We start from the raw sequence: 27,871 nt of genomic DNA on the forward strand, positions 1-27,871 counted from the left end.
TTGCTTGCACAATGACTTTGCTCAACAATCCATTTCTCCTCTTTCTCTCTCCTCTTTTTCCTCTCTGTTTCTAATTTTTTTCTTCATACACACACACACACACTCTCTCTCTCTCATCCCTTTGTCCAATTCTCTCTTTCTCTCTCTCTGCCTTCTATTTTAGTTTTTTTAATCATGTTCTAGTTCTCTCTCTCCCCCTTTCTCCTCTCTTTTCCTTCTCTCTCCCTCTTCTCTTTTTTCCTTCTTATTCTTTCTCTTTGTCTCTCTCTTTTAAATTTTATATTTCCTCTCTATTATTCTCTCTCTCTCTCTCTGTTTATATTCTCTCTTCTTCTTCTTCTTCTTATTCTTCTTATTCTCTCTCTAAATTTTATATTTCCTCTCTCTATAATTCTCTCTCCATGTTCCCTCTTTCTCTCTCTCTCCCCCCTCTCTCCTTCTTCTTCTTCTTCTTCTTCTTCCCTTAGTCTCTCTTAAAGTATGTAAATTTTGTGTTTTTCCTATATATAGTTCTCTCTCTTCTTCTCCTCTCTCTCTCTCTCTCTCTCCTTTTATTCTCTCTCTCTCTCTCTCTCTGTGCCCCCTTTTCTTCTCCCCTTTTTCCTAATTTTCTTTTTTTCCTCTCTCCCTCCCTCTCTTTTAAATTTTATATTCTCTCTCTCTCTCTCTCTCTCTCTCTTCCCCCCTCTCAAGAAATATTCGAATATAAAAAAGACTCTTCTCTTTCCTCTTTTCCCCCATCTCTCTTTCTCTTTCTTCTTTTTCTTCTCTCTCCCTCTCCTCTTTTTTCCTTTTTTTTCTTCTTCTCTCTCTCTTCTTCTCCCTCGCCCTACACATGAGAGAAAGAGGAGGGAGGGGGGAGGAATTTGATTAAAAATGGGAGGGGGAAGAGAAAGGGAGAGATTATATGTGAGAGAGAAGGGAGGGGATTTTAATTTGAGAGAGAGAGAGAGAGAGAGAGAGAGAGAGAGAGAGAGAGAGAGAGAGAGAGAGAGAGAGAGAAGGGGGGAGTGAGAAGGTGTTTTTAATTAAAAAGAGGAGGGGAAAAAAAAGGAGAGATTACACATGAGGGAGAGGGGAGGGAAGGGGGGTTTTAATTAAAAAAGGGAGGTTTGGAGAAGGGGGTAAGTTCAGGAAGCCCTCTGGAGGTTTGGGAAGCCCTCTGCATAGCAACTTCACTCAACAATCCATTTCTCATCTTTTCTCTCTCAATTTCTAAATTTTTTCTTCACCCTCTCTCTCTCCCCCCTCCCAATTCCCTATATCCAATTCTCTCTCTCTCTCTCTTTCTCTTGCCTTCTATTTTAGTTTATTTTTTCCCATCTCCTAGTTCTCTCTCTCTCTCTCTCTCTCTCTCTCTTTCTCTTTCCATTTTCTCCTCTCTTTTCCCTCTCTCCCTCTATTTTTTCATTTTTTTTATTCTTCTTCACTTTTTAAAGTTTTTATTTTCTCTCTCTCTCTCTCTCGCTCTCTTTTAAATTTATATTTCCTCTCTCTATTTATATTCTCTTTTCTTCTTCTTTCTCTTTCTCCTTTTCTTCTCTCTGCACTTTTCTTATCTCTCCTCTCTTTTCCTTCTCTCTCCTCTATGTTTTATTCTTTTTCTCTCTCTCTCTCTAAATTTTATCTTTTCTCTCGCTATAATTCTCTCTCCATGTTTTCCTCTCTCTCTCTCTAAATTTTATCTTTTCTCTCACTATAATTCTCTCTCCATGTTTTCCTCTCTCTCTCTCTCTCTCCCCCTTCTATCACTTCCTTTCCTCCCCTCAATCTCTCTTAAATTATATATTTTCCATCTATCTCACTCTCTCTAAATCAAAAACTATATAAAAAAGGCTTAATTTAAAAAATATTCTCTTTCCTCTTCCCCCTCTCTCCGTCTTTTTCTCTTTCTTCTTCTTTTTTTATCCTTTTTCATCATCATCATCATCATCTTCTCTCTCTCTCTCTCTCTTTCTCTCATTCTATCTTCCTCTCAAAGTGTGCGAAAAACTATGTCAAAAAAATTAAATTATTTTTTTAAAATATTTAATTAAAAAGTTTAATCTAATTGAGAGAGAGAGAGAGAGAGAGAGAGAGAGAGAGAGAGAGTGTGTGTGTGTGTGTGTGTGTGTGTGTGTTTTGATTTTAAAAAAGTTTGATTTAATTAAAAGAAAGGGAGAAGAGAGAGAGAGAAAAAAAACCTAGGCCCTATACACAAGAGAGAAGGGGGGAGGGTTGAGGAATTCAATTAAAAAGGGGAGGGGGAAGATAAAGGGAGAGATTGTATGTGAGAGAGATGGGAGGGGGTTTTAATTTGAGAGAGAGAGAGAGAGAGAGAGAGAGAGAGAGAGAGAGAGAGAGAGAAAGAGAGAGAGAGTGTGTGTGTGGTTTTAATTAAAAAGAGGAGGGGATGGGGGAAGAAAAAAGGAGAGATTACACGTGAGGGAGAGGGGAGGGGAGGGGGTTTTAATTGAAAAAGGGAGGTTTGGAAAAGGAGGTAGGTTCAGAAAGCCCTCTGGAGGTTCGAGGCTTTCCGAACCTACAACCAAAGTAATCCAATTCTCTCTCTCTCTCTCTCTCTCTTTGCCTTATATTTTAGTTTATTTTTTCTCATCTCTTGGTTCTCTCTCTCTTTTCTTTTTTTCTCTCCCTGCTTTTCTTCTCTCTCTCCCCCCTTTCTCCTCTCTTCCTTCTTTCTCCCTCTCCTCTTTTTTCTTATTCTTCTCTCTCTTCATTCTCTTTTTAAAATTTTTATTTTCTCTCTCTCTCTCTCTCTCTCTCTCTCCTCTCCTCCTCCTTTCACTTTCTTTCCTCCCCTCAATCTCTCTTACATTACATATTTCCTCTCTATCTCTCTCTCTAAATAAAAAACTATATAAAAAAAGGTTTAATTTAAAAAACTATTATCTTTCATCTTTTCCCCCTCTCTTCGTCTTTTTCTCTTTCTTCTTATTCTTCTCTCTCTCCCTCTCTCTCCTACTATCTCTCTCTCAAAGTGTGTGAAAAACTGTCAAAAAATATTAAATTAAAAAATATTTAAAAATATTAATTAAAAAAAAAAATTAAATTAAAAAGTCTAATCTAATTGAGAGAGAGAGAGAGAGAGAGAGAGAGAGAGAGAGAGAGAGAGAGAGAGAGCCTAGGCCCTATAATGAGAGAGAGGAGGGGGGGGAATGGGAAGGTGCTTTTAATTAAAAAGAGGAGGGGGAAGAAAAAAGGAGAGATTACACGTGAGAGAGAGGGGAGAGGAGAGGGTTCTAATTGAAAAAGGGAGGTTTGGAGAAGGGGGTAGGTTCGGGAAGCCTTTTGGAAGTTCGGGGCTTTTCGCTTTCTGAACTATAATAGTAAGATGTATATTTGAGATAGGTTCTCATATTAAGGCATATTTACATGTAATCAAAGTGTGGAATCATGCATAGGTGTCTAGGATGTCGGTGTTGCATTACTACTGTAAAGGGTCAATTGAACTGGTGGACTTTTATGACGATCGATCTAAGAGCGGTTTACACTTTTAAGAACTATAACCTATGATTCAAAGGTTTAGTCCACGCTCCAAGGTTTGTATTATGGAAATGCGAATTTAGCACGTAGAAACATCCATTCCCAAAATCTCCTTGGTTTTTGGTTAAAGAGAGGCCCAAACTCACATTAATGCATTGACATTATAGAACATGGCATTTGTAAATTGCGAGTGTGAGATGAACGCTTCTTTACCTAGATGGCATCATGGCATGCTTCTTGCACACCCAAAGGAAGTGGGAAGGGAGAACCAAGAAAGAGGATGCCCTTTAAGAAAAAAGAAATGATCTCTCGTGTCTCGACAGGCTTTTGCCTTCTCATACTCTTCTTCGCGTGTGCGTGTGCGTGTGCTGTCCTCGATCCAGACAAAACACCTTTAGATCTGCCAATGCTGGTCTAGGTCAGCTCCTCTCCGCAAATCCTCTCCTTTCATGATTGTCCATACAGGATCGCTCCATCTCCTTTGAACAAAAATTCTTTCTCGTTGATACACACAGCCGAATGCGTTTGCCAGCCATGAAACCTGCTTCCCTGTGCGTCTCCGGGGTTTTCCTCCTCTGCTTCCTCATACAGGAAGCTCGGAGCTCTGTCCATCAGTACTATAAAGGCCAGTTTGCGGAAAATGGGAATGCTTACCTTTTCTACGGTGGTAGCGAGGGCATGCATGCATCTACATCGATGGAAAACTCATATGGCATTGCGAATGGGAGATCTTATATCAGGTGCGTATCGATTTCGTCGCAAAGCTTACCCAAATTAAGTTTGGTAGGGCAATTTTCAACAGGTATGCACCTTTACGGTGTGTTCGCAAGCATATTCTGAGGCAGACTTGCAGTGTGTGAGGCAATTGAGCAGGAAATCACTTTGACTGAATTTGTAGTAATGTGCGTTTGAAGTGGTTATTGCCTCATTGACGATTACGATGATGATGATGTTACAACAGCATAGAATTTTGCATTCAACATCAGCAGCACAGCATTTTTCATTCAATATTATGTCTTGTCAAGGACGTGCCCTTTTATATGATTGCTTTGTTTGGCTTTGAAAGAACAGATTCGACGGTATCAAGTTCAGACGGAGGCAGGAGGCTGCTTCGCAGCATTCAGAATTTGCATCCAGTACTGGTCTCATCCAGGCCATTATCTTCGATGTGTCAGACAAGGACAAGATTGGTGGTTCAGCATATGGTGGGCAGCTTGCCATTTGCTGCACTCCAGATCTAGCCAAGGTGGAAGGATGTAAACAAGGTGAAGTCATCATCAGACCATCTGAAGGTGATTCAAACTGGCCATTTTCTATTCCTGTGCACTTCAAGGGATCTTCATTGGAAACAATCATGCCTACAGAGAGTGTGAACATTACTAAGACTGGCATGTACAACCTCTACTTCATATTCTGTGATCCACAGCTTAAAGGCCTGGTCATAGATGGGACAACAATATGGAAAAATCCTTCGGGTTACTTGCCGGGAAGAATGGCACCGTTGATGACATTCTATGGTCTTATGTCTCTGGCCTATCTTGTACTTGGGGTGGCATGGATCTCACAATATATCCGGTTTTGGAAAGACATACTAGCATTGCAAAATTACCTTACAGCTATTATTGCTTTGGGCATGTTTGAAGTGACCCTTTGGTACTTTGAATATGCAAACTTCAATGCAACAGGCCACAGGCCCATGGGCATCACTTTCTGGGCTGTAACATTTGGGACAGTAAAGAAAACTTTGTCTCGCTTACTCATACTAGTTGTCTCCATGGGCTATGGTGTAGTCAGGCCCACATTGGGTGGTCTCACTTCAAAAGTTATCATACTTGGTGCGACATACTTTGTGGCAGCTGAGATCCTGGATATCTTTGAGAATGTAGGAACTATCAACGATCTTTCTGGAAAAGCAAGGCTATTTCTTGTTCTGCCTGTTGCAATCTTAGATGCTTTATTCATACTCTGGATATTTACATCCTTGTCAAGGACCCTTGAGAAACTTCAGGTACCGTTTTGTTCAAAATTGAGTTTGATATGGGAGAGTTGACTTGATCTTAGTAGGTGCAGATTTTTTTCACAAGTACAAACACAAAAATATGTTACAATAGAATTGCAGCAGGGTTTGTATGGGAAATTTAGAGAGTTAGCTGATCTTAGTAAGTGCTGCAATGTCTTCTTATTTGGAGAAGGGAATCAGCATGTGCCCTTAGTTCCAATCCTTTACCTTGATAACAAGTTTGGATTATTAGGAGTGTCTGTGATTGTGGCGTTTTGTTCTCACTATTCTCTTGACAACTCTGCCATTGAGCTGCACCTTTGTCCTATGAATCAAGATACAGGTCGAGTTGAATGAATATCACTCTTAGTGATCACGTTCATAGTCTGAAGCTGTATGTACACCCTCATAGAATCACGGCTCAATTTAGTTTTTATTTGGTGCTTTGCACAATGGTTCAATGCTTGTCTATTATATTCCTTCTATGATGGAAATACCTGAAAAGACAATTGCTCTGTCGAGTCACTTGCCCCTGTTATCCCAACCCACTTACAAGTTGTGTGCTTATACATTATACATGTCATGGCCATAGCTTTTCATTTAAATACAAATTTTATGCCTGTCCAAAGTTAATGAATCTCTTTGCAAAGTTTTTCATCTTTGTTTGATGTGTAGAGTAGCATTCATAACATTGATCTGAACTGAGGCCTTATGAAGTACTTTGCATGTATTAAACTCAGAGTATCAAGATTTATTGTCCACTGTTTGAACTGCCCCTTTCATACTTTGCATATCTAGAAAAATAGAAATGCTGGACTACTACTTTTGTTGGGCATAATATTTCTACAGGCCAGAGTTGGTTACCTGTTAGTATGAAAGTTATGCATGCCTTTAGATAGCTCTTTTAATAGGAAAACTGAGAGAATGCAGGCATGTGCAGATACATGCACACACGAACGAGAGAGAGAGAGAGAGAGAGAGAGAGAGAGAGAGAGAGAGAGAGAGAGAGAGAGAGAGAGAGAGAGATTGAGCTGTTTTTAGCTAACAGGCTAGGAGGATGCTTGCAAAGCTAGAGCTATACAGGAAATTCACTAATGCATTGGCAGTGGCAGTGGTGGTGTCAGTGGCCTGGATTGGTTATGAGGTAACTGACAACTTCTTATTTTCTGTTTTGCAGAGTTTTATTTTCCCATTTGACTGATTTTTATGTATAGAATCTCATTCAGTAGAATGTGGATTATGCTGAAAAGTTAGGCAAGTTTTATTGTAGAAATCAAAACAAGGTGTGCAAGATGAAACCGATGTTCTGATTAAGTAAATTTATAAACGGTGCTAAGGAGCTCTAAGCTGAAATCTTTACATCACCATAAAGGAACTATTTCTTGTGGAAGAATTCTTGGCACTGTTATATGCGAAGTCTACTATAAGCAAGTACTCTTCCTAATTAGTTTGCCTTCTACTTACATCTATATGAAGCATATCTTCCTGGATTTGGTTAACCGTTTCAGTAAGTCCATTAATTTGTGGATGATCTGCAGTATTCATACTAAGTTTAGTGTCTAGCCTCCTACACAACTCTCCAAAAGCGACTATTAAACTTTCTATCTTGATTAGAAACAATATTTGCTAGTAGGCCATACAATTGGTATAGGTTCTCTAAAAACAATGTAGCCAGTTTTGGAGCTTTAAAATCAGATGGGTTTGGAAAAAACCTAGTAATTTTGGTGAACCTTCTACAAGTACCCATATAGAGTGATGCCCCCTTTTTGTTCCAGGTAGTCTAACAATAAAATCCATGGAGATGCTCTTCCATTTTCCAAAGGAATTTCTAAGGGGTGAAGAAGACCTCCCAACTTTATCTTTCAGCCTTATTGAATTGACACTTACTACAAACAATTACATTTCTAGGATGTAAACAAATGCTAGGGCAAGCAAAGAGAAACACAAAATGTACAACAGTGCAACACAGCTTGTAGAATGAAGAATGAATAAATATGAATGAATATGATACAACTAGGGCCTCCAACCTTGGTGTCTTGAGGACTTGGGATGAGGTGAGCTGAGAGTGGTGTCAGAGATGCTGTGAATAGCGTTGAGAGTGTGTTGTACTTGAGATGGATCCTGAAAAGCAGCAGTAGCGATCCAGTGGGTATAGATGATGATGTGTTAGTAGTGGGGGAGCAAAACACAGTCCTCCAGGCAGCAGCATGTCTCTAATGACTCTAGCAGCAAAATCCAGGTATGCTGGCTGTGTAGGTAGCTCCATGAACAGCAAGGACGAGGAAGATGATGAAGATTGCAGGCTGTCTGAGACCAGCTGCACAAAATGGAGGTATGCTGATGAAAATTCAAGGAAAGCTGGTTGTCTGGATGAAGTAATGGCAATAGAACCTCCATATACTGAAAATGCAGGCAGTAGACTGCAGAGCATGGCAGTAAACAGCTAGGTGAAGCTTGCCTAATGTTGGCGACAGCAGCTGAGACATCTGAATGGGCTGTTGAAAGAGCTGCAAGGTGAGCAAGGGGTGTGGCAGCCAGGCGATGGCATGCTGAAGCAGGGTGAAGGCTGGTTGGACCTCTTGATGAGGTAGTGATGTCCTCCGAGGGTATAGGCAGGACTTGGGAGAAAGCTAGCTGGTTGGTAATGATCAAGGATGGGATGAATGCTCACAACATGCTCTATTGTTTGAGGATTTTTGGACATTTTAAAAAATAAAGCCAAAATATTTTGGTGTTTAGCATTACTTTTTGGGTGTGTTTTAACGAGCATTAATGCACAATAAATTTTAATTAGTGCACGATTAATTTTAGTGGCTCAACATAGGACATCCTTAATACATTCCATGCCAATAATTTAGTTTGATTGGTAAGCGAGTTAATGCTTTCTTGATCAAACACTATCATCATTGTGGCACATACAAATAGTGCCACAATCTCTTTAAAGCATGCACTATTGTGTACAACTCCCTCTCATAAACAAGATAGTTTCATTTCTTGCCCTTGAAAGCTTTTGATGGACCCTCTTGTAACAAGATTGCACCTTCTTGTAAAATTACTTGTATTAGTTTCAATCATAGAGGGTTTACTCCCCCTTTAAAGTCTTTTCTTTTTTTACAAAGCTTTTAGGTCATGGGAATAACTATCTTGGTATAATCATGAATGAATTTTTGATAATTCTTGATAAACATAGGAAGACTTGTAGCTCTTTCAAGTTCTTGAAAGGTGCCTACTCCATAATGCCCTAGCTCTTTAGGATCCATCTTGATTCCTCTTTTTAAAATAATATATCCTAAATATTTGACCCCTTTTGCAAATAATTTACCCCTTGGATTCTTTGGCAAAAGGGAATTGGCTTTTAACAATTGGAACACTCTATACAAATGCTCCAAATGGTTTTCCTTAATACTAGTAACTATAAATTACAATATCATCATGACTACACTAAAGTGACCTAGATAGGGCTATTAGACACTAGTCATGAGCTTCATGAATGTGGCTAGTGCATTGGTAAGACCAAAGTATCCATTTAGGCTCTAAATGTCCCCTCATGAATATCCTTGGCCTTATGACGGTACCTTGATCTTAAGTCAATCATTGTGAAGATTTTTGTCCCTTGCAATTGATAAAAAAGGTCATCAATCCTGGTATAGGAATTATCCTTTACTGTTATCTTATTTAATGCTTTGTAATCAACACAAGGTTGCATAGAGTTATTTGTTCTCTTTTCACTTATAGAATTGGTGAAGCCTATGATGAATTACTAGGTTTAAATGAACTCGCCATATAAATATTCTTTAATTTTCTTTCCAAATTTTAATGTTTGGTTTCTCTAAGCTTATAAGGTGGTTTAGAAATTGGGTGGACATGTAGTTAACTTTCTAAGATGGGCAATGTTCCTGCTCTTAGTTGATAAATGAACATGCAAATCATCAAGAAATACATCCTTATATTGTTGGCCCAGGCATGGAGTAATTGTGCATGAGAAAATGAAATGATTTATTAATGTCGGCAAGAGGCCAAAATAACCTATGAGACCATGAGTTACAACCATCTTTATGATGATATAAAGTGACTGGGAAATAAACATTACAATAAGAGAAATCTAGATTGGAATGCTAATAACAAAAGAAAACTGTAGCACTATGAGGGGGTACACATCATCTCAAGAAATCCCTCATGAGTCATCACTAGAGCATAGTCTCAATCTCCTCCCATGAAGAGAAGACCTTGGATGGTCTGGCTTTGGCGTGAGCAATGATATGTTGTATCCTCTTGTGCATGTGTTGTCGATACATGTTTTGGGCCCTAGGATGTTTGGATCGGCTAAGCTGAATTGCACATATCCCTTTCAAGTGTAGATTGAGTCTCTGTCTAGGTGCTGCTCGTAAAGAATTCTGTGAGCTGTCTCTAAATAGGCTGTTGACATACCAGTGTTCTACCTTTGAGGATGCTCTCTTGTAATCCTCATATCTCTCCAAGAGATAGAAAGGCATCATAAGGGAAGGGGAATGGAGCCTATAAAGCCCTCTCTCCCACCAACTTGTTGCTAAATTCACTCCTAAAGAAGAATCCTCAATCAAGATGGCTTTCTTGGTGAAGACAACTTAGGTACCAAGACTAGTAAGGCCATTAACTAAGAGGAGTGGAAATCCCAAGTCTAAAACATATAGGACTTTCAAAACATAGCTTGATGAATGGGCTGGAAATAATGGTTAACTGCCAACACCACTAATAGGCACCGAACAAATGCCATCAACAGTGAGAAGTCTCTTAGATGGACAAAGATCTTGTACCAAATCTTTTGTGGAGTCATATGATGTGAAGTACTGCTGTCAATAAGCCAAGGTCTCTCGGAGGACGAAGCATCCAAGGCAGTAGAAAAAGTGCCAATGTTTACCTTTGGTCGAAGATGGGGATACTTCTTCCAACATCTCTCATTGGGATGTGTTCCCTTCCCACAGTGTGGGTATCTAGGCTTCTTTGAATTTGTGTTAGAGCTTGAAGTATCTCTTGTTTCTTCTTCTTGGGCTTGGCCTTTGATTTCTCCTTCTCTTATTCCCTCCTCTTATACTTGTTGTGAAAGCTTTCGTGGAGTTGGATCCATTTGCTACCTCTTTGAGATGCTTATCGTGCTCCAAGACGACAAGCGGGGCAAGCGTCTCCCATAGAAGGGTCTTTGGAGTCCTCGATGTAAGAAGAATGGTGTAAAAGACATTGTACTACGGAGTTGGTAGTTGAGTCAAAAGAATCATGGTCATATCCTTTGAAGATATCATCTTGCCAAGGGAGGCAAGCTCATCCCTCAGGTCCTCCAACTTGTTGATGTGATTGTTAAAGGAAGGAGAGTCATCAACAAGAAGTATCAATAATTTCTTCTAAAGAGTAATTCGGTGGGCAAATGCCTTTGGATGGTATAAAGAAGCAAGCTTTGTCCATACTTGTGTTACTTGATGTTGCAAATTGCGCACATATACACTAAGACAGAATCTTGCAAGCTTTTGACGAGGAAAGATCGTGCTGTAGAATTGAGCCGATCCCATAGGGTTGCATGATCCACCGTCGATCCTATGTGGGGATCCTCCATAGGACATGGAATAGGATGGGTAACAAACACCCAAAGATCGAAGGTGTCAAGAGTACACTCCATCTTACAAGACCAAAGTGAATAAATTTGATCCATCTAGTCGGTCTTCTTTGAGCAAAGGAGGGAGAACAAGCACTTGCACTAATGGTGCGATCATAGGTATCTTAGGTTAGAAGGATGGGCTCTATGAGAGATGTAGAGAGGGGGGAGGAGATGGCTGCTCCAATCTATGTGACTTGGCAAGAGAGGGTTGCCATCCAGAATGGGGCTGGGACCTCCGATCTTTGTGATGATCACTCTATCTCTTAGAGGGAGTAGGAATAGACTCTTGACCCGAGTCGTCAAGGTTTGCTGCATTTGGCTGAAGAAGAGCCCGAATAGAGAGAAAAAGCAACTACACTTTCAAGGAAACAATTGCAGATGTTTTGTCTTTGAAAGCACTTGTAACATGCAAAAAGTCTATGTTTTCTGCAACAAACAGGCTGAAAATTTGTGTTTTCAGTAGTAGGGTGGTCTTCTTTGAAGGAAGCCTCCATGTCCTCACTTAGGCGAAAACACCATGTGAGTGTGCAATGGAAGAGGTGTAAGCAATCTAGACAGCTCATGTGTGAGTCTAAGTTATGCCGGGCATGGCCAAGCATTTTAAGTATTTTATTGTGGCATTTACGATGCTTATTTGGGCATTTTATGCTAGCCAACCAGCACCAGCATTAAATGCTGGCCGACTTGCTGCCATTTATGGCATATTTTTGTCCTATTTATATTGGGCTCCCTCCTCAGTCAATCACATCATCACCTACAAGTTCTGTTGAAGAGAGGGAACTAGTGCTAGTGCCTATGAACTAGTGACTCATTGTTGTACGCGTCGTTCTCGTGTTTGGTATATGGATTCCATTTCCCGAGCATTCTTTTGAGTTTTCTTCTTTGCAACGTTCTTTTGTGTTTTTCTCTTTTGTCCTTGTGTTCAGTAATTTATAATAGCATCTGTTCATGCTTCCATTGTTGCATCCACCTCTGACATGGTACTCGGATTTTAGGATCAAGGTTTGACATGGTATGAAATTTCACAACCTACGCTCCTGCTGCTGTTTTTTGCTGATTACAGGTCTCTTCCTGCTTGTCATTGCCTTCTCTTGACTGGTGCATATTGTCTACAGCCTGGCGACCACTGTTTGCTGTCCATCGCCCTGTTTCCAGCCTTTTATAGGCTGCGTTTTGGTCATGCAGTCTGTGTTTTGATTTTTTACATTATTTTATTCTTGATTAACTTGTGTTTATCTGATCAGCTGCTGCTTTTCCTGTGTTTACTGCCTTTGGAGGTTGGGCAATAGCATTCTTTGGCTCTTGACCATGTTTGTTGGCTGTAATCTCTCTCCTTGCAGCTGGTTTTTGTGTTCCGCTGGTGTATACTACGTTTGAACTCTGTTTTGTGCAGTCTTTGCTATTGGTGTGGTTGGACTCTTTGTGTGTTCTCGGTGTGGCTGGACTCTCTCTCTCTCTCTCTCCTCTTCTTTCCTTTATTTTCTCTTCCTATCCTCTCCAGATGGCTGCCCCCCCATTATCTGTTCTTATGGCTTTGAACTTAAGCCCTTTCTATGTGGTAACAAAAGCATGAAACTTTTTAAAAGCATCCAACACTTCCTTTTTGCTTTTAAGTACATACACCCATGACTTTCTACTAAAATCATCAATGAAAGTAACAAAGTAGCGTGCACCCCCATACGAATTAACATGCATAGTGCACACATTAGAGTGTACTAAGTCAAGAGCATTAGAATTCTTAACGACACTATAGTAATAAGGAGACTTCACTTGTTTTCTATATAAGCAATCATTACAAAATTCGAGACGAGAGCCTTTTACATCAAATCTCCCTAAAGAGGAGAGAACCTGAAGGCCCTTTTGGCTCATATGACCAGGCCTTTTGTGCCAAAGCTCCATTTGTGAATGGACTTCAGCCACAACCAAGAACTTGCCAGGTAATGCTTTACAATAATGCAAGTAATATGAAGTCCCCCTTTTGTTGCCTTTAAAATCAGCATAGAGCCCTTATGGACCTTCCAAGATCCACCACCAAAGGTAGTAAAATACCTTTTAGCAGTCAAGCTGCCCAATTGATAGTAGACTTTTCTTGATGCTAGGTACAAACCTGACATCTTGCAAAATCAGCTCTTGGCTATTTTCAAGAGCCAAATGAATGGTGCCAACACCCTCGATTGTACATGCATAGTTATTACCCAAGTAAACCTTGCCTAGGCAACTTGCAATGTATTTAGAAAATGACTCCAAAGAGGAGGTAACATGAAAAGAGGCACCGCTGTCCACTATCCATAATTGAGACAGCCCATCATGAGCTGAAAATAAGGCATCAATTACCTCCTTTTTGGTGATGCGCATATTACATGTTGCTGCCATAATATCTGCATCATTACATGAGGCTACAACAAGTATCTCTTCAATGTCAGGAAGCTCTTCAATGACCACACTAGATGCAACATTTGCCTTTGCAACTTCTTTTGAGGAAGAGTTGTCATCATCTTTCTTATCATCCTTCTTTTTCTTACCCTTCTATTTTCTCTCTTGCTCTTTCTTGAAGTATTGACAATCAGGCTTTTTACGCCCTTTACGCCCACACTGATAGCATGTGACATCCTACTGTTTGCCCTTGCTTTTGCTTTTGCTTTTTCCTTTACTGGTTGCATTACCCCTCTTTTTAGACCTGCGTCTTACATGGTAAGCTGAGCCATTGCTTTTACCACTAGACTTTCTTCTGATTTCTTCATAAAGGATTGAACCTCTAACACCATCAAAAGTCAAAGCGGGGTTGTTGCTAAGTGACATAACCAAAGATTCCCAGCTGTTATGCAAAGTTATCAATAAGAAAATAGTTTTCAATTTATCATCGAAAGCTGCGAGACTAGAGTCTTGCAACTGACTCAATACCCCTGGGAAAGCACTCAAATGCTCAGATGCTGGCTTAGACTCATCCAATTCCATGTTCACAAGTTTACGCATAAGATACACTTGATTCATAGGAGTTGTATTTGTTAGAATTTGCCAATTCTATGGGCAGTGCCCCAGGTAATTTGTGTGGTGTGGACACTTATTAAAGTGTCAATATAAGGTGTGTACACCTAGTGTCTTAGAAACTTAAAGTAGTGACACTAGGCTCTAGAATAAAATAAACCTAACTCTAGTTAGTTGGTGGAAGGCTGGTTAGGTCAACCCTTGACCTAAACATAAGTTGTACTTTCACTCTATCTTTCATTCTAGCAAGTACACTACTCTTTTTGCTTCAGCTCACTCTCTTGCTGTCATTGTCTCTCCTTTCTCTCTCCATAGCTGGCTGCCATTTTCCAACATTTGGTATCAAAGCAGCTCGTACTACGCGTGGATTCCGTTCAGCCACCATCAGCCGGTGTCATCCCATCCAAGGTCATACTGCTGAAAGCTTGGTTCTCAGCTCGAGGAAGAGTTTTCAGTTGCTGTGAGGTGCTGCTGAAGTGGAGGAGCTGTAGCTGACCCGTCTCTTATCTACTCCAGATTTGTCCAGTTCAGCCATCAGCTCCAAATCTGTCCATTTGCTCCAAATTAGCAAAATTTCACAAAATTTTGTAAAAGCCCCAAATTTCTCGGGTCCAATTATGCACCAATGTTAGCCAATCTGACTCAATTGAGTAACATTCCACCAATATAGCAAAAGCCCGAATTTTATGGATCCAATGTTGAGAAATTTCACTCAAATGAGCAAAATTTCAATAAATTTGGCGAAATCCCCAATTCAAATGCGCACAATGTCTGCAATTTCTGATGTAGATGCTTCAATTTTGCATGAGTAGCACTCAATTTGAAAAGCCCTAAGTTTTTGGGCATAAACATGCACAAATTTAAACTCTGTGCTTATGCGCGCGAACACCCGTCAGGCCAAGGAAAAATTCAAGAAGAATTTTGAAGAAAAACGAATTTGTGACCTTAAGGAAAAAATGACGTGACGAGGTTCGTCGACCTACTAGTCACATCCTAACTCAGCCTGTCCTTCGGACCATCACGCAGGTTGCGCCCGCTTGCTGGCTTGTCAGTCATGCTGATTGCGCCCGTCTATCAGCCCGCTGGTCTTGTTGCATGCTCATTGGCACCTGCTGGTCTTTTAGTCGACCTGGTCGCTTTTACTCCTCAACTTCGTTTGGTCACCCGCTGGTTCAACTGATGCACATGTCCTGTGTTGGTCGAATACACGCGACTTGTGTCTAGTCACCTTGCTTCTCAACTCCATCTAGTGCACTATGTCCTAGTTTGCCTCACGTGCCGAGTGATGTTTGTAGATTGCTGTCAGTCCTATGAACTAACACTCTTAGGAAGCACAAGCATTGTAACCTAGCTTTGATACCATTTTGAAGGGGAGAGTGCGCAATGGAGTGCGAGATCAAGGCATGAGCTGTAGAGCAGAGTTGAGAGTTAAAGGGAGTGAATGCAGAGATAGGTGTACCAATTGGTGATGGTACACAAAGAATAAAAGAATGTATTTATTTGTTAGGATACAAGGTACAATAAGGGTGTGTTCACCCCCGTAAGGCTATTTACATGGAGACGAAGGGACTTTACACCCAACACAGATGAGACCAGCAGTATCTCCTTTCTCTCTTGCAGGATGAATGTACAAAAAATGCCTCTCTACAATCTCTAAAGACGGTTTTTTGTCTTACATGGGCATTTTTGACAAGTAACAACCTTCGCAAATGATTTGTTTAGCATTATCCATAATTAATATATTGATTTTAAATCTTTAGATGCTGAAAATTAATCTAATAATTATTTTGGTGCCCAGAAAAATAATGTGGCTGGCCAATAATTAAATTGGCTTAGGCAACTTCCTTTCTTGAGTTTTTTTGTGCCATCTTTGACCATCAGATTGACATTAGATACCATTAAACGCTACTTCTCTAATGTCACCAACCAACACTTGTGGCCAAATGAATAATGTAGGCTAACAATTGACGCCAAATACCACCAAGTACTTGTGTGGCATAACTTATAGCAACTTTTGCCTTTGACATCTCGTGATTTCCTCGAATCTCGAGCTTGTAAATTTACTCTAAACCTGGTTACATCTCACATGTGTAATTTTTACTTAAACCATGCGATTATAAATTAATCTATATATTAAGTGAGGTTTCAAAAATGCATTTCCTCATGACAAGTGGGCTCTCCATTGTTTCCCATCCATCGTATTGCGACTTAATCTGTTGCAATAGTCAAGATTGAGTCCCTATATTTATACTCCATATAAAAGTGTGGATATCACTAAAGTATCAAATAGTCATAACTTTGTGTGAGGTGGGTGAAATTGTATATATGAGTACATTCTCTTGAGCTCTCCAAGTGCCACATATCCTTTTGTAAGTCTAATCTTTGCTACCTCTTATAGAGAGTAGGTCGTGTAAATAAGACTTCTAAATATGTGTAAGAGTCATCATACTTCAACTATTGTTTGCAAGTAAAGCTTGATGTTGAATTTCACTCATTGTGGTGTAGTTTTAAACACCATAACCTTAGTCTTGCCAAACTTCAAAGTTGACTCAGAGTCCACTATCCTTTACATACGAGTATAGTTCATCTAGATGTCTTTGTAGTTTCCATGGAGAGTTAGCTATTAACACGATGTTGTTTGCATATAGTAAGAGGAATATCCAACTAGTAGCTAGTAGGGCCCCTCTTATCTCCACCTCTACAAATGTAGTTAGAGATCTCATCAATGTATAATCAAAAGAGTGTCTGTGAGAGGAGGCATCACTACTTTTGGTCTTTTGGGGAGAAGTTGATAAGGAAGATTTAAAAAAAAAGTAATTTATAATTTTCCAAGAGTTTAAGTAGCTCTTGGTTCTCATCATTCATGTTATCTTTCATTTCATTACATAAAGTAACCAACATTGAACACAATCCTTAATTTCTCTAGAGACTTGTATATGGCTTACCTTAGGTATGGTGTCTCCAGATACTCCAGCTTGGATTTCATACTTCTTGCCTTTATTGGTGAGTTCTTCTTTTGAGAAAAGATAGCTACGTCTATCCTATGATTCCAGGGCATGTTAAGAAGCACATCCCAACCATCAAGATCTATCATACAAAAGGTATCTTTGTTTGTAGCTTTGGATTTGAAATTTGAGCTTGCCAATATAGGGTATTCCTTTCTTGATTATGTCACCTTCATCGGCATTTATAGCTTGACAAACTTTAGTCAGCATCTCCTTCTCTTCATTCTTTAATGCAAGCTCTTTAACCAACTCCAAGGAAATGAATTTTTCATTTGCTCTAACTTCCAAGGTCTATTAACAATAGTGCTTGGTTATGTAGCAACTATCCCCAAGCTTTTAATACTTTGTGCATCTTTGAAGTGTGATTTGTATTTGTGACTATATCACTGACAATATTAATTGTCACTACTAGCTTGGACTTATTGTTGGAAACTTTACTTTGTCTTTTGTTTGGAGATTGCTTTGCTATGTGGCTTATTTGTCCACACATAAACTCTTTATTTCTTTCATGAAGTATTGCTTTTCTTCTTCAGAAAGTTGCTTGGCTTGTGGGTGTAGATTGGAGTAGAACTGAGGAGCATTTGGATGTACATAGGGCTTCAACTTCCTTTCGTTTGATGGTTGCTTTTGCTGCTACTTTTGTTCTTCTTTTGGGGTTAAAGTACCCCTCATGATCAAGCACTCTTCTTACCATTCTATCGAAATTTGTTGCCATTATGCTCAATTTTCCGTGTCCCAGCATGGTCAATGAGTTCCCTAAGACCAGAACAATGATAATGATTAGGAGCAGTACTTAGTTTAATATGCAAACCTCCTTGGAACTTCCTAAGCTTTTTAGAGTCCCTGATTTTCTTCTTTGTCAAAAAAGGTGAAGAAAGGTTGCGCTATTTCCGCTATATCATTGGGAGAGACCCTTATCTTCTTCTCTCTCTCACTCTCCCTTTATGGGTTTGACACATTAGTGCTATGGCTTGTAGAAGGACAAACCATTGGGTGCTCCTCTTGCGGTTAGAATGGTCATACTATCGAAGATTGTCATCATTGACCTTTACCCCCTTCCCACCAAAGCATATGTGTCTATCTCTTGGCACTCCTTGTGCCACCTTACCGTTTTGGGTGACAGAGATTGTTCTATATCGACTATTCGATTTTTATGCTCAAGGCACTAAGACATACATGATGTGCACTAAGCCCTTGCGAGCAAAAGGAGGCTCTAAGGCCTCACTAGGCGATAAGCCCTCCAGGAGACCATCGCAATGTGCTATGAAGGTTTTGCCTAAACATTTTTGGGTCTAGTTGCTTCCATGGCTCTTGGTTTTGCAATGAGCTCCATTGAGAGAAAGTGGCTGTTGGGTATTGGCTTTTGTTCCATTGCATCCTCTTTGGCACCACCAGCGGCACTTCCTTAGTCTTCAAATGCTTCTGAGATTGTAATCCATGAGTTTTCAGATTCCTTCTTGGGATTCCATTCCTCCAGTTTGTGATGAGGGGGTCTCTACTCCTCGTGCAGTCCTTGCACACCTTGGCAAAAAGCTTTTCATTCATCATCATTCCTTGGATGGGGTGGTCAACATCAAGTTGCCATCTCACCTATTGATACCTAGGATCCATAGGTTCTACCTAGGTCAGGACCTTGGATATCTCAGCCATGACTTGGAGGCTAGGCCTTCTTATTCTTACCAGCATGGAGATATGGAGCTAGTAGCTTCTCTCTTGAGGTCGAGTTTCGGGGGTCTATTGTTCTTCCTTATAAGATTTTCTTCAGGTGGAATACTTGGATTACAGGGTGGACCATCTCTCTCTCTCTCTCTCTCTCTCTCTCTCACTCCTCCTAGGGCAGCTTTCTGCGCTTAAGAGGGGATGTTGAGAAACCCTAGTCATTAGATGCATCTCTTTTCCTTAATTCCCATTTGGTTTCCAGTTACAGCCCCAAAAAGGCTATGCGCCCATATTTTGGGGTGCTACCCTACACTGATTGGTGCCTATAAATAGGGCATACACTTCATTTATCTCCCTCTTCAATAGGTTTAATAATGTGGATCTCTTCATAGTATTGGGCAATGAAGGAAGCGTTCAATTGCACTTAAAAGTGGCTATAAATCTAGATGTTGATGATAACAAAAGAACCTAGCTGGTAATGTCATAAGTGATAAATTGGATCTAGGAAGGTCACGAGGGTACATGTCATCTCAAGAAATCCCTCATTGGTCGCCAAGAGGTTTAACTTTGGTAGATTCAACGTATGGTGACCAGCAGGACTTGAGTTCAATTTTGACATTTATATGGTTGTCTTGTTATAGGAATCAAAAGGCAAGATTTGGACCAGGGTCTATGCCTGACAACCGAGTGTCTTACCATTAAAACAAAATGTGACTCTTGTACATTCTTCATAATCAATACAACTACCCATATATATATATATATATATATATATATATATATATATAGAGAGAGAGAGAGAGAGAGAGAGAGAGAGAGAGAGAGAGAGAGAGAGAGAGAGAGAGAGAGAGAGAGAGAGAGAGAGAGAGAGAGAGAGAGAGAGAGAGAGAGAGAGAGAGAGAGAGGTCTACTTCGTCCCTGTTTCGTTTGCTGCCTTCGCGTCGTCTACCTTGGCCATCAGGTCGCGACCCGATCTCCCTTTGTTGTGCGATTGTGCCCTACTGCGCGGAGTCCTGCCTGATGTCTCCCCTTGGACGCTGCAGAGTCGCCTGGATCTGCGCCCTCAGCTACTCGCCTGCTTTCACACGCCCTGTTGGTCAGGGGTTCACCTGCTCGCGTCCGTCCTGTTCTGCACAGGAGCACCGTTGCAGTCCTATTGCTGCAGCCTGGCGGTTTCCTGATTTTGCAGGTCTACGGGACTTGCACAAAGAGAGAGAGAGAGAGAGAGAGAGAGAGAGAGAGAGAGAGAGAGAGAGAGAGAGAGAGAGGGAGGGAGGGAGGGAGGGAGGGAGGGAGGGAGGAGAGAAGCATGGCTGGTCTGGATATGGCTTTTCTCGACCAAACGGTGGCAACCCTTGGTCCGGATTCTGATACAGAGGAACCAGAGGATATGGTTCCTTGCACAGAGGAGCTGCCTCCTGCTCTTGACTTTCAGCCTGCGGACAAACGCTCCAAGCACACTTCGGAAGAGACAATGGGTCATCAGGATCGTTCTTATGCGCAGGTTGCCTCTGATTCTGTGGATTCTTAGGATATTGACTGGGAGCATTTGCTGGAGTTTGCCAACACTCTGCTTGGTGATTATGTCCAACATAATCATGAAGTGTTTTTTGACTCTGGATCTGAAGATGTTCTGGAAGCCACGGTGGACCTGAAAAATGTCTTGTGCTCTTTTTCGGTGTTTTATGACCGTGCCGTTATCCTCTTCTTCACTGGCAGGATCCCAGTGCTTTCCCATATTCGCTAGTGGCTGCACCATTTACTACAAGGGGAGTGTGTTGAGGAGATTTTTGTTGGGCCCCGAGGCTTCTATGAGGTGCTGTTGAAATCGGAGAAGCATCGGGCTGATCTCCTCTCTAAATTGCCATTGTTCTTTGATTGCCGTTTGGTCCATGTTGTGCCATGGCGGCCGATGGAAGACTTTCAGCGCCTGCTTCAACGTGAATGCCTAGTGTGGGTTGAAGTGGAAAATTGCTCGGCTGTCTATTGGCCTTTGTTGAAGAATGCCATGGCCGTTGTGGGAACTATTCTGGTCTCCCCGAGCGTAAGGGCCATGAATCGTAACCGTTTGTGCATGTTATGGGACACTGCTAGGAAAAGGCCTGCATGGCTTCGTATTAATTGCTCTGGCATGCATCCTTTGCACTTTTGTTTGAAATGGGGCAACTTTGCAGGTCACTGCTTTTCGTGTGGAAAATTGGGGCATTTTATGGCCGAATGCCCAGAGAAGCAACCGTCTTCAGAAGATGAGCATGCTGTGCTACCTATGGAAGACATGGTGCTTGATGCTCCGCGTCATAGGATGCTACCCAGCCACCTAAAGTTTTGGATAAAGGTAAACAACCTGTTTCGGGTTTGGATTTCCGTGGCAATGACTGCGTAGAGGCACGTCCCGAAAAAGGGAAAAAGTTTGATGCTGGCATGGCGGATACTGGGCCTAATGTTTCACAAGATTCCATACGCACGTATATGCGCAGGAAAGAAATGTTGTCTTCAGAACACCTTGGGCGTACTATGGTTCCTTCTACTCCCCGTAATCAGTCTACTAGAAAAGCATATATAGATGGCCCAAAGGGCCCACCCGCTAAACTGACTTTTGATACTAGAGGGAATGTGATTACACCATGGGATCGTCGTTATCCCCGTTCCATCCCCAAGACACTGGATATTTCATCTACCTCTAAAGCTGGCCGTCAGAACTCTTTTGCCGTGTTAGCTGATTTTTTGGATGAGGGTGTCCTTGACATTTTAGTAGAAAAGGTTAAATCGAGGCAAGCGGTGCCTCGCTCCTAATCTTCTTTTTGAATGCACATGAAGATAGCCACGTGGAATGTGCGCGGCATTTGTTCTCGCCATAAGCAACATGCCATGTGGACTGTATTGCATGAGAATCAGTGGGATGTCTTTTGTGCGGTTGAGCACAAGAGTCACGGTGAAGCAGGATTAGTTGTGGATTGCCATGGGTTTTGCTTGTTTTATGCAGAGACACACGCCGGGCATTATTCTGGCGATGATTGTACATGAGAGATATCAGCCTGTTCTTATTAAAAATGATGTACATGGCCACTTTGTGGTAGTTGAAGTTTTATTTGAAGGCGAGATCTTATGGTTGTTGGGTCTCTATGCTCCAAACGACCCTTTATTCCGTCGGGATCTTTGGAATACTTTGAAGATCTCCTTGTCACTTGGTAGACGGGGTTTTTTTGATGGGGGATTTTAATATGTGTGTTGATTCTTCACAGTCCACTTCTGAGCATTCGGTGATGGACGCTTCGGAACATCGGGTGTGGAATGCGTTTGCGCTTGCTGTACTTAAGCAAGATCTATGGTCTTGGCTACACTCTTCTTCTACAGGGTTTACTTTCCATTCGGCGCAGTATGCAACTACATGGTCGCGGTTGGACAGAATGTATATCATGCAGGATGATGATTTTCTTCCTGAGATGCTGGCAATGACAGTCTTGCAGCAATATGCTTTGTCGGACCATTTCCCTCTCCAGCTTGAGATACTTACGCAACCCATTGCACCTTTTATGCAATTGCTGGATAGACTTCCTTTACGTTTCAACTCGTCTTATTTGAAGCACTCAATCTTTTGGGGCTATATGCAGCAATTGATTGATAGATTTTTATTGGACTTCACCACTGAGGGCACTATTTCCTTTGACCGATTGCTCGCAAATGTGCAGCGGGTTGCTCGGCAATATGGGATCCACCATGCCTCTCTTTGTCGGCGGCACTGCCATGCAGCAGAGGACTTGTTGGCTTTGGTTCGTTCTCTGCTTGTGGACACTCCAGATGATGAATTTCTGCTGTCTCTGGCGATGCGTTTGGCGGATCTTATTAAAGAGTTTCAGTTGAAATCTTATCAACAGGCCAAATTGCAAAATTTGACTGAGAATTTGCAAGATAGTGCTTGTGAAACTCATAAGTTCTTTCATGCTCTGTATGCCTCTCCTGCTCGAGAAAATATGACTAGACTCCATAATTCAGAAGGTCGAATGGTCATTGACCCTCAGACTATTGTCAATATGTGCCGGAATTATTCTCTAGATCTTCTTGGTTCTTCTCAGTCACCTTCTGACCAGGTTACGTATGTACGTTTAGTCTTCTATGATCTGGTCCGACATCAGGTTTCACTTGATATGCAAACTACTTTGGAGACAGATATTTGTGAGGAGGAGGTTATGGAGGTTTCGCTACGCCTGTCTAAGGATAAAAGTCTCGGTTGGGATGGTCTCACCAATGAATTCTTTGAGAGTTCTGCTACCCAATTGGTGAAGCCATTGACGGCCATGTTTCAGCAGGTTTGGGAAACAGGGTTCATGCCTTCCTCCTGGAAAGAAGGTCTTATCAAACTGCTTCCAAAGGTTCCTTCGCCGATTTTTATTGGACTTCACCACTGAGGGCACTGTTTCCTTTGACCGATTGCTCGCAAATGTGCAGCGGGTTGCTCGGCAATATGGGATCCACCATGCCTCTCTTTGTTGGCGGTGCCGCCACGCAGCGGAGGACTTTCTGGCTTTGGTTCGTTCTCTGCTGGTGGACACTCTAGATGATGAATTTCTGCTGTCACTGGCGATGCGTTTGGTGGATCTTATTAAAGAGTTTCAGTTGAAATCTTATCAGCAGGCCAAATTGCAAAATTTGAATGAGAATTTGTAAGATAGTGCTTGTCAAACTCATAAGTTCTTTCACGCTCTACATGCCTCTCCTGCTCGAGAAAATATGACTAGACTCCAGAATTCAAAAGGTCGAATGGTCACTGACCCTCAGACTATTGTCAATATGTGCCGGAATTATTTTCTAGATCTTCTTGGTTCTTCTCAGTCACCTTCTGACCAGGTTACGCATGCACGTTCAGTCTTCTATGGTCTGGTCCGACATCAGGTTCCACTTGATATGCAAACTACTTTGGAGACAGATATTTGTGAGGAGGAGGTTATGGTTTTGCTACACCTGCCTAAGGATAAAAGTCCCGGTTGGGATGTTCTCACCAATGAATTCTTTGAGAGTTCTGCTACCCAACTGGTGAAGCCATTGACGGCTATGTTTCAGCAGGTTTGGGGTACAGGGTTCATGCCTTCCTCTTGGAAAGAAGGTCTTATCAAACTGCTTCCAAAGGTTCCTTCGTTGTCGATGTTGCAACATTGGAGACCAATTTCTTTGATGGGTTCGATGTATAAAATCTTTTCCAAAGTGCTGGCTAATCGGCTCCACAAGCATCTTCCGCCCATTGTGCATCCTCTTCAATATGGTTTCATTAAGGGCCGGAATATTCTGCATAATATCTTAAATGTGCAAATGGCTATTGACTATGCAAGGCACTCTAGTCAGGAGATGGTCTTGATTCAATTGGATCTGGAAAAGGCTTTTGACTATTTAGACTGGTCTTTCATTGTAGAACTTATGTCTACTATAGGCTTTGGTACTCGGATGTCCCAATTGATCTATACCATTAGTGCTGCGGCTTCTTCGCGAGTTATGCTAAATGGTGGTGTTACAGAGCCCTTTGTCCTTGCATGCTCTGTGAGACAGGGTTGCCCTTTGAGTCCTCTCTTCTTTGCCCTGGCGACTCATCTGGTTCTTTCGATGTTATCTTCCATGGCCGCTTCTACTCAGTTGGTCGGATTGTCTCTTCCTTTTGGTCAGCACTTCATTAGTCAATCTTTGGCTGATGACAGCTTTATGATTTTGTGTGCGGACAAGGACAATATTCGCAAGGCATTAGATGTTTGGACGCTCTTTGGTCATGCTTCTGGTCTTCGTATCAATGCTTTCAAATCAGCCATTCTAAGTTGCACGGAGTCCAATTTACAGTCATTGGGCTGGCAGGGACAGGTGGTTCCCCGTGGTTCCATTGTCAGGCATCTTGGGTACCCTTTAGGTGTTGATGTTCGGCCAAAACATCTACTACAATGGATTTCACAGAAACTAGCAGCTAAGTTTCTGTATTGGAAGTCGCAAGCTTGGCCCTTCCATGTTTGCCTCAAAGTGGCTCAGACAATTATGCTGCCAATGCTCACATATTTCTTACCATTGCTGCCTTGGACTCCTACTACTTTGAATGCTCTCACTCGGCCCATTCGTTTCATGTTATGGAAGAAGGATTCATTGCATGCAGGTATTTCGTGGATTTCGTGGTCACATACATGTACCCCCAAACACCTGGGTGGGGGGGCTATTTTGGATGCCGAAACTCATATGCTGGCACTTCGTTGGTCGCTTTTTCGTGCCATGTGTGTGGAGCATCACCCATGGGCCTTTATAGCCTGTTATTTTCTTGAGGACCGCGGGCTTCTGCATGGTAATACACAAATTCGAAGCTCTTGGTGGCATGTTCTTAATGTAGACTCTCCATTTTCGAGTCCTTCCTCATCCCTGCTTGTTTATTTGGTCAGCTCCTGGCAATTGGTTCTCCAGAAGGCGCATTGGCATCCAACGGAGGACCGCGTACATTCTAACTCCTTTCAACTGGAATTGTTGGCAGCCTCGAGATTACTTTCATGGGAAGGCAAACATGAGCTCAGACCAAAATTTAACCGCATGGCCCGTTTGGGCTTGACTTCAGTTGCAGATGCCACCCTTGCCAATAGTAATGTCTTCATATTGTTTCGTTCTGCCAGGAGGCTTTTTAGAATCCCTTGTGGATATCGTGGTTTGTGGAAACAACTTTTGTCAGTGCTCTAGAGCCGGCAACCCTTTCCTGCCCTTGCTGTGGATCGTCCTTGGCAGGATTGGGTCCTTGCAGGTCGGTTAAATTTGGAAAAGGCCTTAGCTAACCAGGTGTACCATCTTCTGATTAAAGATCATCAATGGCTGGTTACTAAAGCTAATATTGTATGGGGGTTGCGGAAATCTCAGTCATGGTGGAAGGTAACTGTGATGGAGGGCTGATTGAACAAGACACCTTTCAAATGCAAGGTATTTCTTTGGAGGGTAATGATTGGTGTTCTTCCTCTTGCCTCGGCCCTTTCCAAGCGTCGAATCTCTAACGGCAATTGTTTCTTCTGCACCACTACTGTGGAATTGGCCCATCATCGATTTATTTCTTGCCCTCTCGCAAAGAAGATCTGGTCGCTTTTGTCAGTAGTTTGGCGAGCTGTGGTTGGTTTCTCACTGAGCCCTTTCGATTGGGTTTTTGTACGCCCAAAATACCCCACACCGGCTCAGTTGCATATGAAGATCTTGTTCCACTTTCTTAGATATTGGGGATGCTGGCACAATTGGACCACTCGGAATGTCTTTCTTTTTGATTCGGCCTCTAATGTTCCGGGACACATTGCCAGGCTTAAAGGCCTCTTGCTTTGGCAGATAGATCTCATTCGGCACTTTGACTTGCACCCTCGGGAAGACACACTTCCCTGGCATATGGCAATTTCCTCGGCGTCTTTGCCATGACTTGTGTAACTCTTTCCTGGTTTTGTACTGACAGTTTTCACACGTTGGCTTAGAGCCATCGTGTATCTTGTAATCATGTAATCTTGTACCTTTTTTTCGTAATTAATACAATTACCTTTTACGGAGAGAGAGAGAGAGAGAGAGAGAGAGAGAGAGAGAGAGAGAGTTAAAAAAAAAAAAGATAACAAGTTTGAAGATCATCATTGCTTTATATTACATGCTTAAAACATTCAACCATTAAGATTTCTAGAAAGATTCTCATCTCACTGTTTCTTAAATAACCTTGCACCTGAGGAAAAATAGAAAAACAAAAACAGCATTGCCTTTGGTCAGTCAGAATACCTGTTCTTGTTGAATGGACAACTTCTATGCAGTTAATCAAAGTCAGTAGATCTGCACAATTGAACCTTGTTATTGATGCATGTTCTTTTCTTTTGCAGCTTTATTTTAAGGCCACAGATCCTTTTAGTCAAAGATGGCAGTCTGCGTGGATAATCTCAGCTTTTTGGAACATCCTTACTTTCGCATTGCTGTGTGTTATCTGTGCTTTGTGGGCTCCATCTCAAAATTCTACCAGGTAAAGTCATTCTCATTCAGTTGTAACGTGTTTTGTTTTCAAAAGCCTTCTATTAACTGCTTCATGTTTCAATTTAAGTATTATTTATATGGTGGCAAACAGGTATGCATATTCTGATGAGGGTGGTGAAAACTTTGATGACGAGGATGCTCTTCCATTGAAGTCAAATATGGCATCGGAGACAGAGAAGAGCGGCCTAAAGTCAGAGAAGAAGGAAAGGAAGCCTGTCAATACTGATGTATTTAGTTTAGATGATGATCCTGAGGAAGACAAGAGGGAGTAGTCCACCTTTTCATCTATTATATTTGTTTTGGTATTCTGACACATGCTGGGAAGTAGCAGGTAATGAGATGGTGGCTACATTTAGCAAGAATGGTGAGTTTCTCAGGGCATTGTAAGAACGGCAGTTCTGTTTTTGTAGGACAAGCAGCACAAGATGCATGCATTTCTAATCAGAAAATGAGCTAGTAGCTTCTTGTGTATATGCCAAACCTCAAAGACTACCGAGACCATGAATTTTGTACTTGTGGCAGTGAAGCTAACCTTTTGGAAATTGGCTTAAATGAAATACTTCCATGTCTTTTATGAACCCAATCAGTCCTACTTGTATTGCTTTACTCTGCAAGGGAGTAGTTCTGATCTTAAGGGGACAGGGCATGCAGTATCAGCTGCTGTGTATTGTGGGGTTGCTTCCTGTATTCTGTGCTAGATTCAGGCCTTTGAGTGATGAATAAGGCCATGTACTACAAACTTAAAATTGTTATGTATTTTCTGACTGTGATGTGGTAGCAATCGTGGGTCCTTGTGTCAATCTGATTATAATATGCAGTTTTCCTGCATGGGTGAGGTGAAGCTGAAGCACAGGTAGGAAGGAAAAGGTAACAAGGCCGAATTTGTTCATTTCAGCTTGTAGGAGGGGCTCTGGCTTTACATGGATCACTTACCGCTCCACTTTCCATAGCTTGCTTGTCTGGGGGTTGTTCGGTGATTGTGTCCGCATGTGTTTTCTTTTCAAAATTGGATAAATTGTGATTTGGTGATTTGATGCTAATGCAAAGTTGCAAGTCTTGTCCTCCTTATTTTGAGCATGAAAGACTTGTCATTGGAAGGCCCTGTCCTTGGATTGACTTACCACC

General features: G+C 41.6%; 1 protein-coding gene across 2 annotated transcripts; it reads left to right on the forward strand.

Moving 5' to 3' along the window:
- Positions 1 to 3,692: 3,692 nt before the first annotated feature.
- Positions 3,693 to 27,324, forward strand: LOC148014780 (uncharacterized). Of its 2 annotated transcripts, XM_087665119.1 has the most exons (6): positions 3,693 to 3,901; positions 3,999 to 4,223; positions 4,555 to 5,491; positions 6,531 to 6,626; positions 26,599 to 26,735; positions 26,838 to 27,324. In XM_087665119.1, the coding sequence occupies exons 2-6, from the start codon at positions 4,003 to 4,005 to the stop codon at positions 27,016 to 27,018; spliced, it is 1,572 nt and encodes a 523-aa protein (XP_087521245.1). In that variant the 5' UTR covers positions 3,693 to 3,901; positions 3,999 to 4,002; the 3' UTR covers positions 27,019 to 27,324. The 2 variants fall into 2 exon arrangements, with proteins under 2 accessions (XP_087521245.1, XP_087521244.1); XM_087665118.1 differs by having other exon boundaries at positions 3,693 to 4,223.
- Positions 27,325 to 27,871: the final 547 nt, after the last annotated feature.

This window comes from Lygodium microphyllum, chromosome 24 (assembly GCF_053477565.2).
Source record: "Lygodium microphyllum isolate KBCC chromosome 24, Lygodium_microphyllum_v1.1.10, whole genome shotgun sequence".
In the NCBI taxonomy this organism is placed as follows: domain Eukaryota; kingdom Viridiplantae; phylum Streptophyta; class Polypodiopsida; order Schizaeales; family Lygodiaceae; genus Lygodium; species Lygodium microphyllum.

Coding starts and splice junctions, on each gene's coding strand:
- LOC148014780 (XM_087665118.1), top strand. CDS start 4,003: ATGCGTTTGCCAGCCATGAAACCTGCTTCCCTGTGCGTCTCCGGGGTT. Junction 4,224..4,554: donor AATGGGAGATCTTATATCAG/GTGCGTATCGAT, acceptor TTGAAAGAACAG/ATTCGACGGTATCAAGTTCA. Junction 5,492..6,530: donor GGACCCTTGAGAAACTTCAG/GTACCGTTTTGT, acceptor TTTAGCTAACAG/GCTAGGAGGATGCTTGCAAA.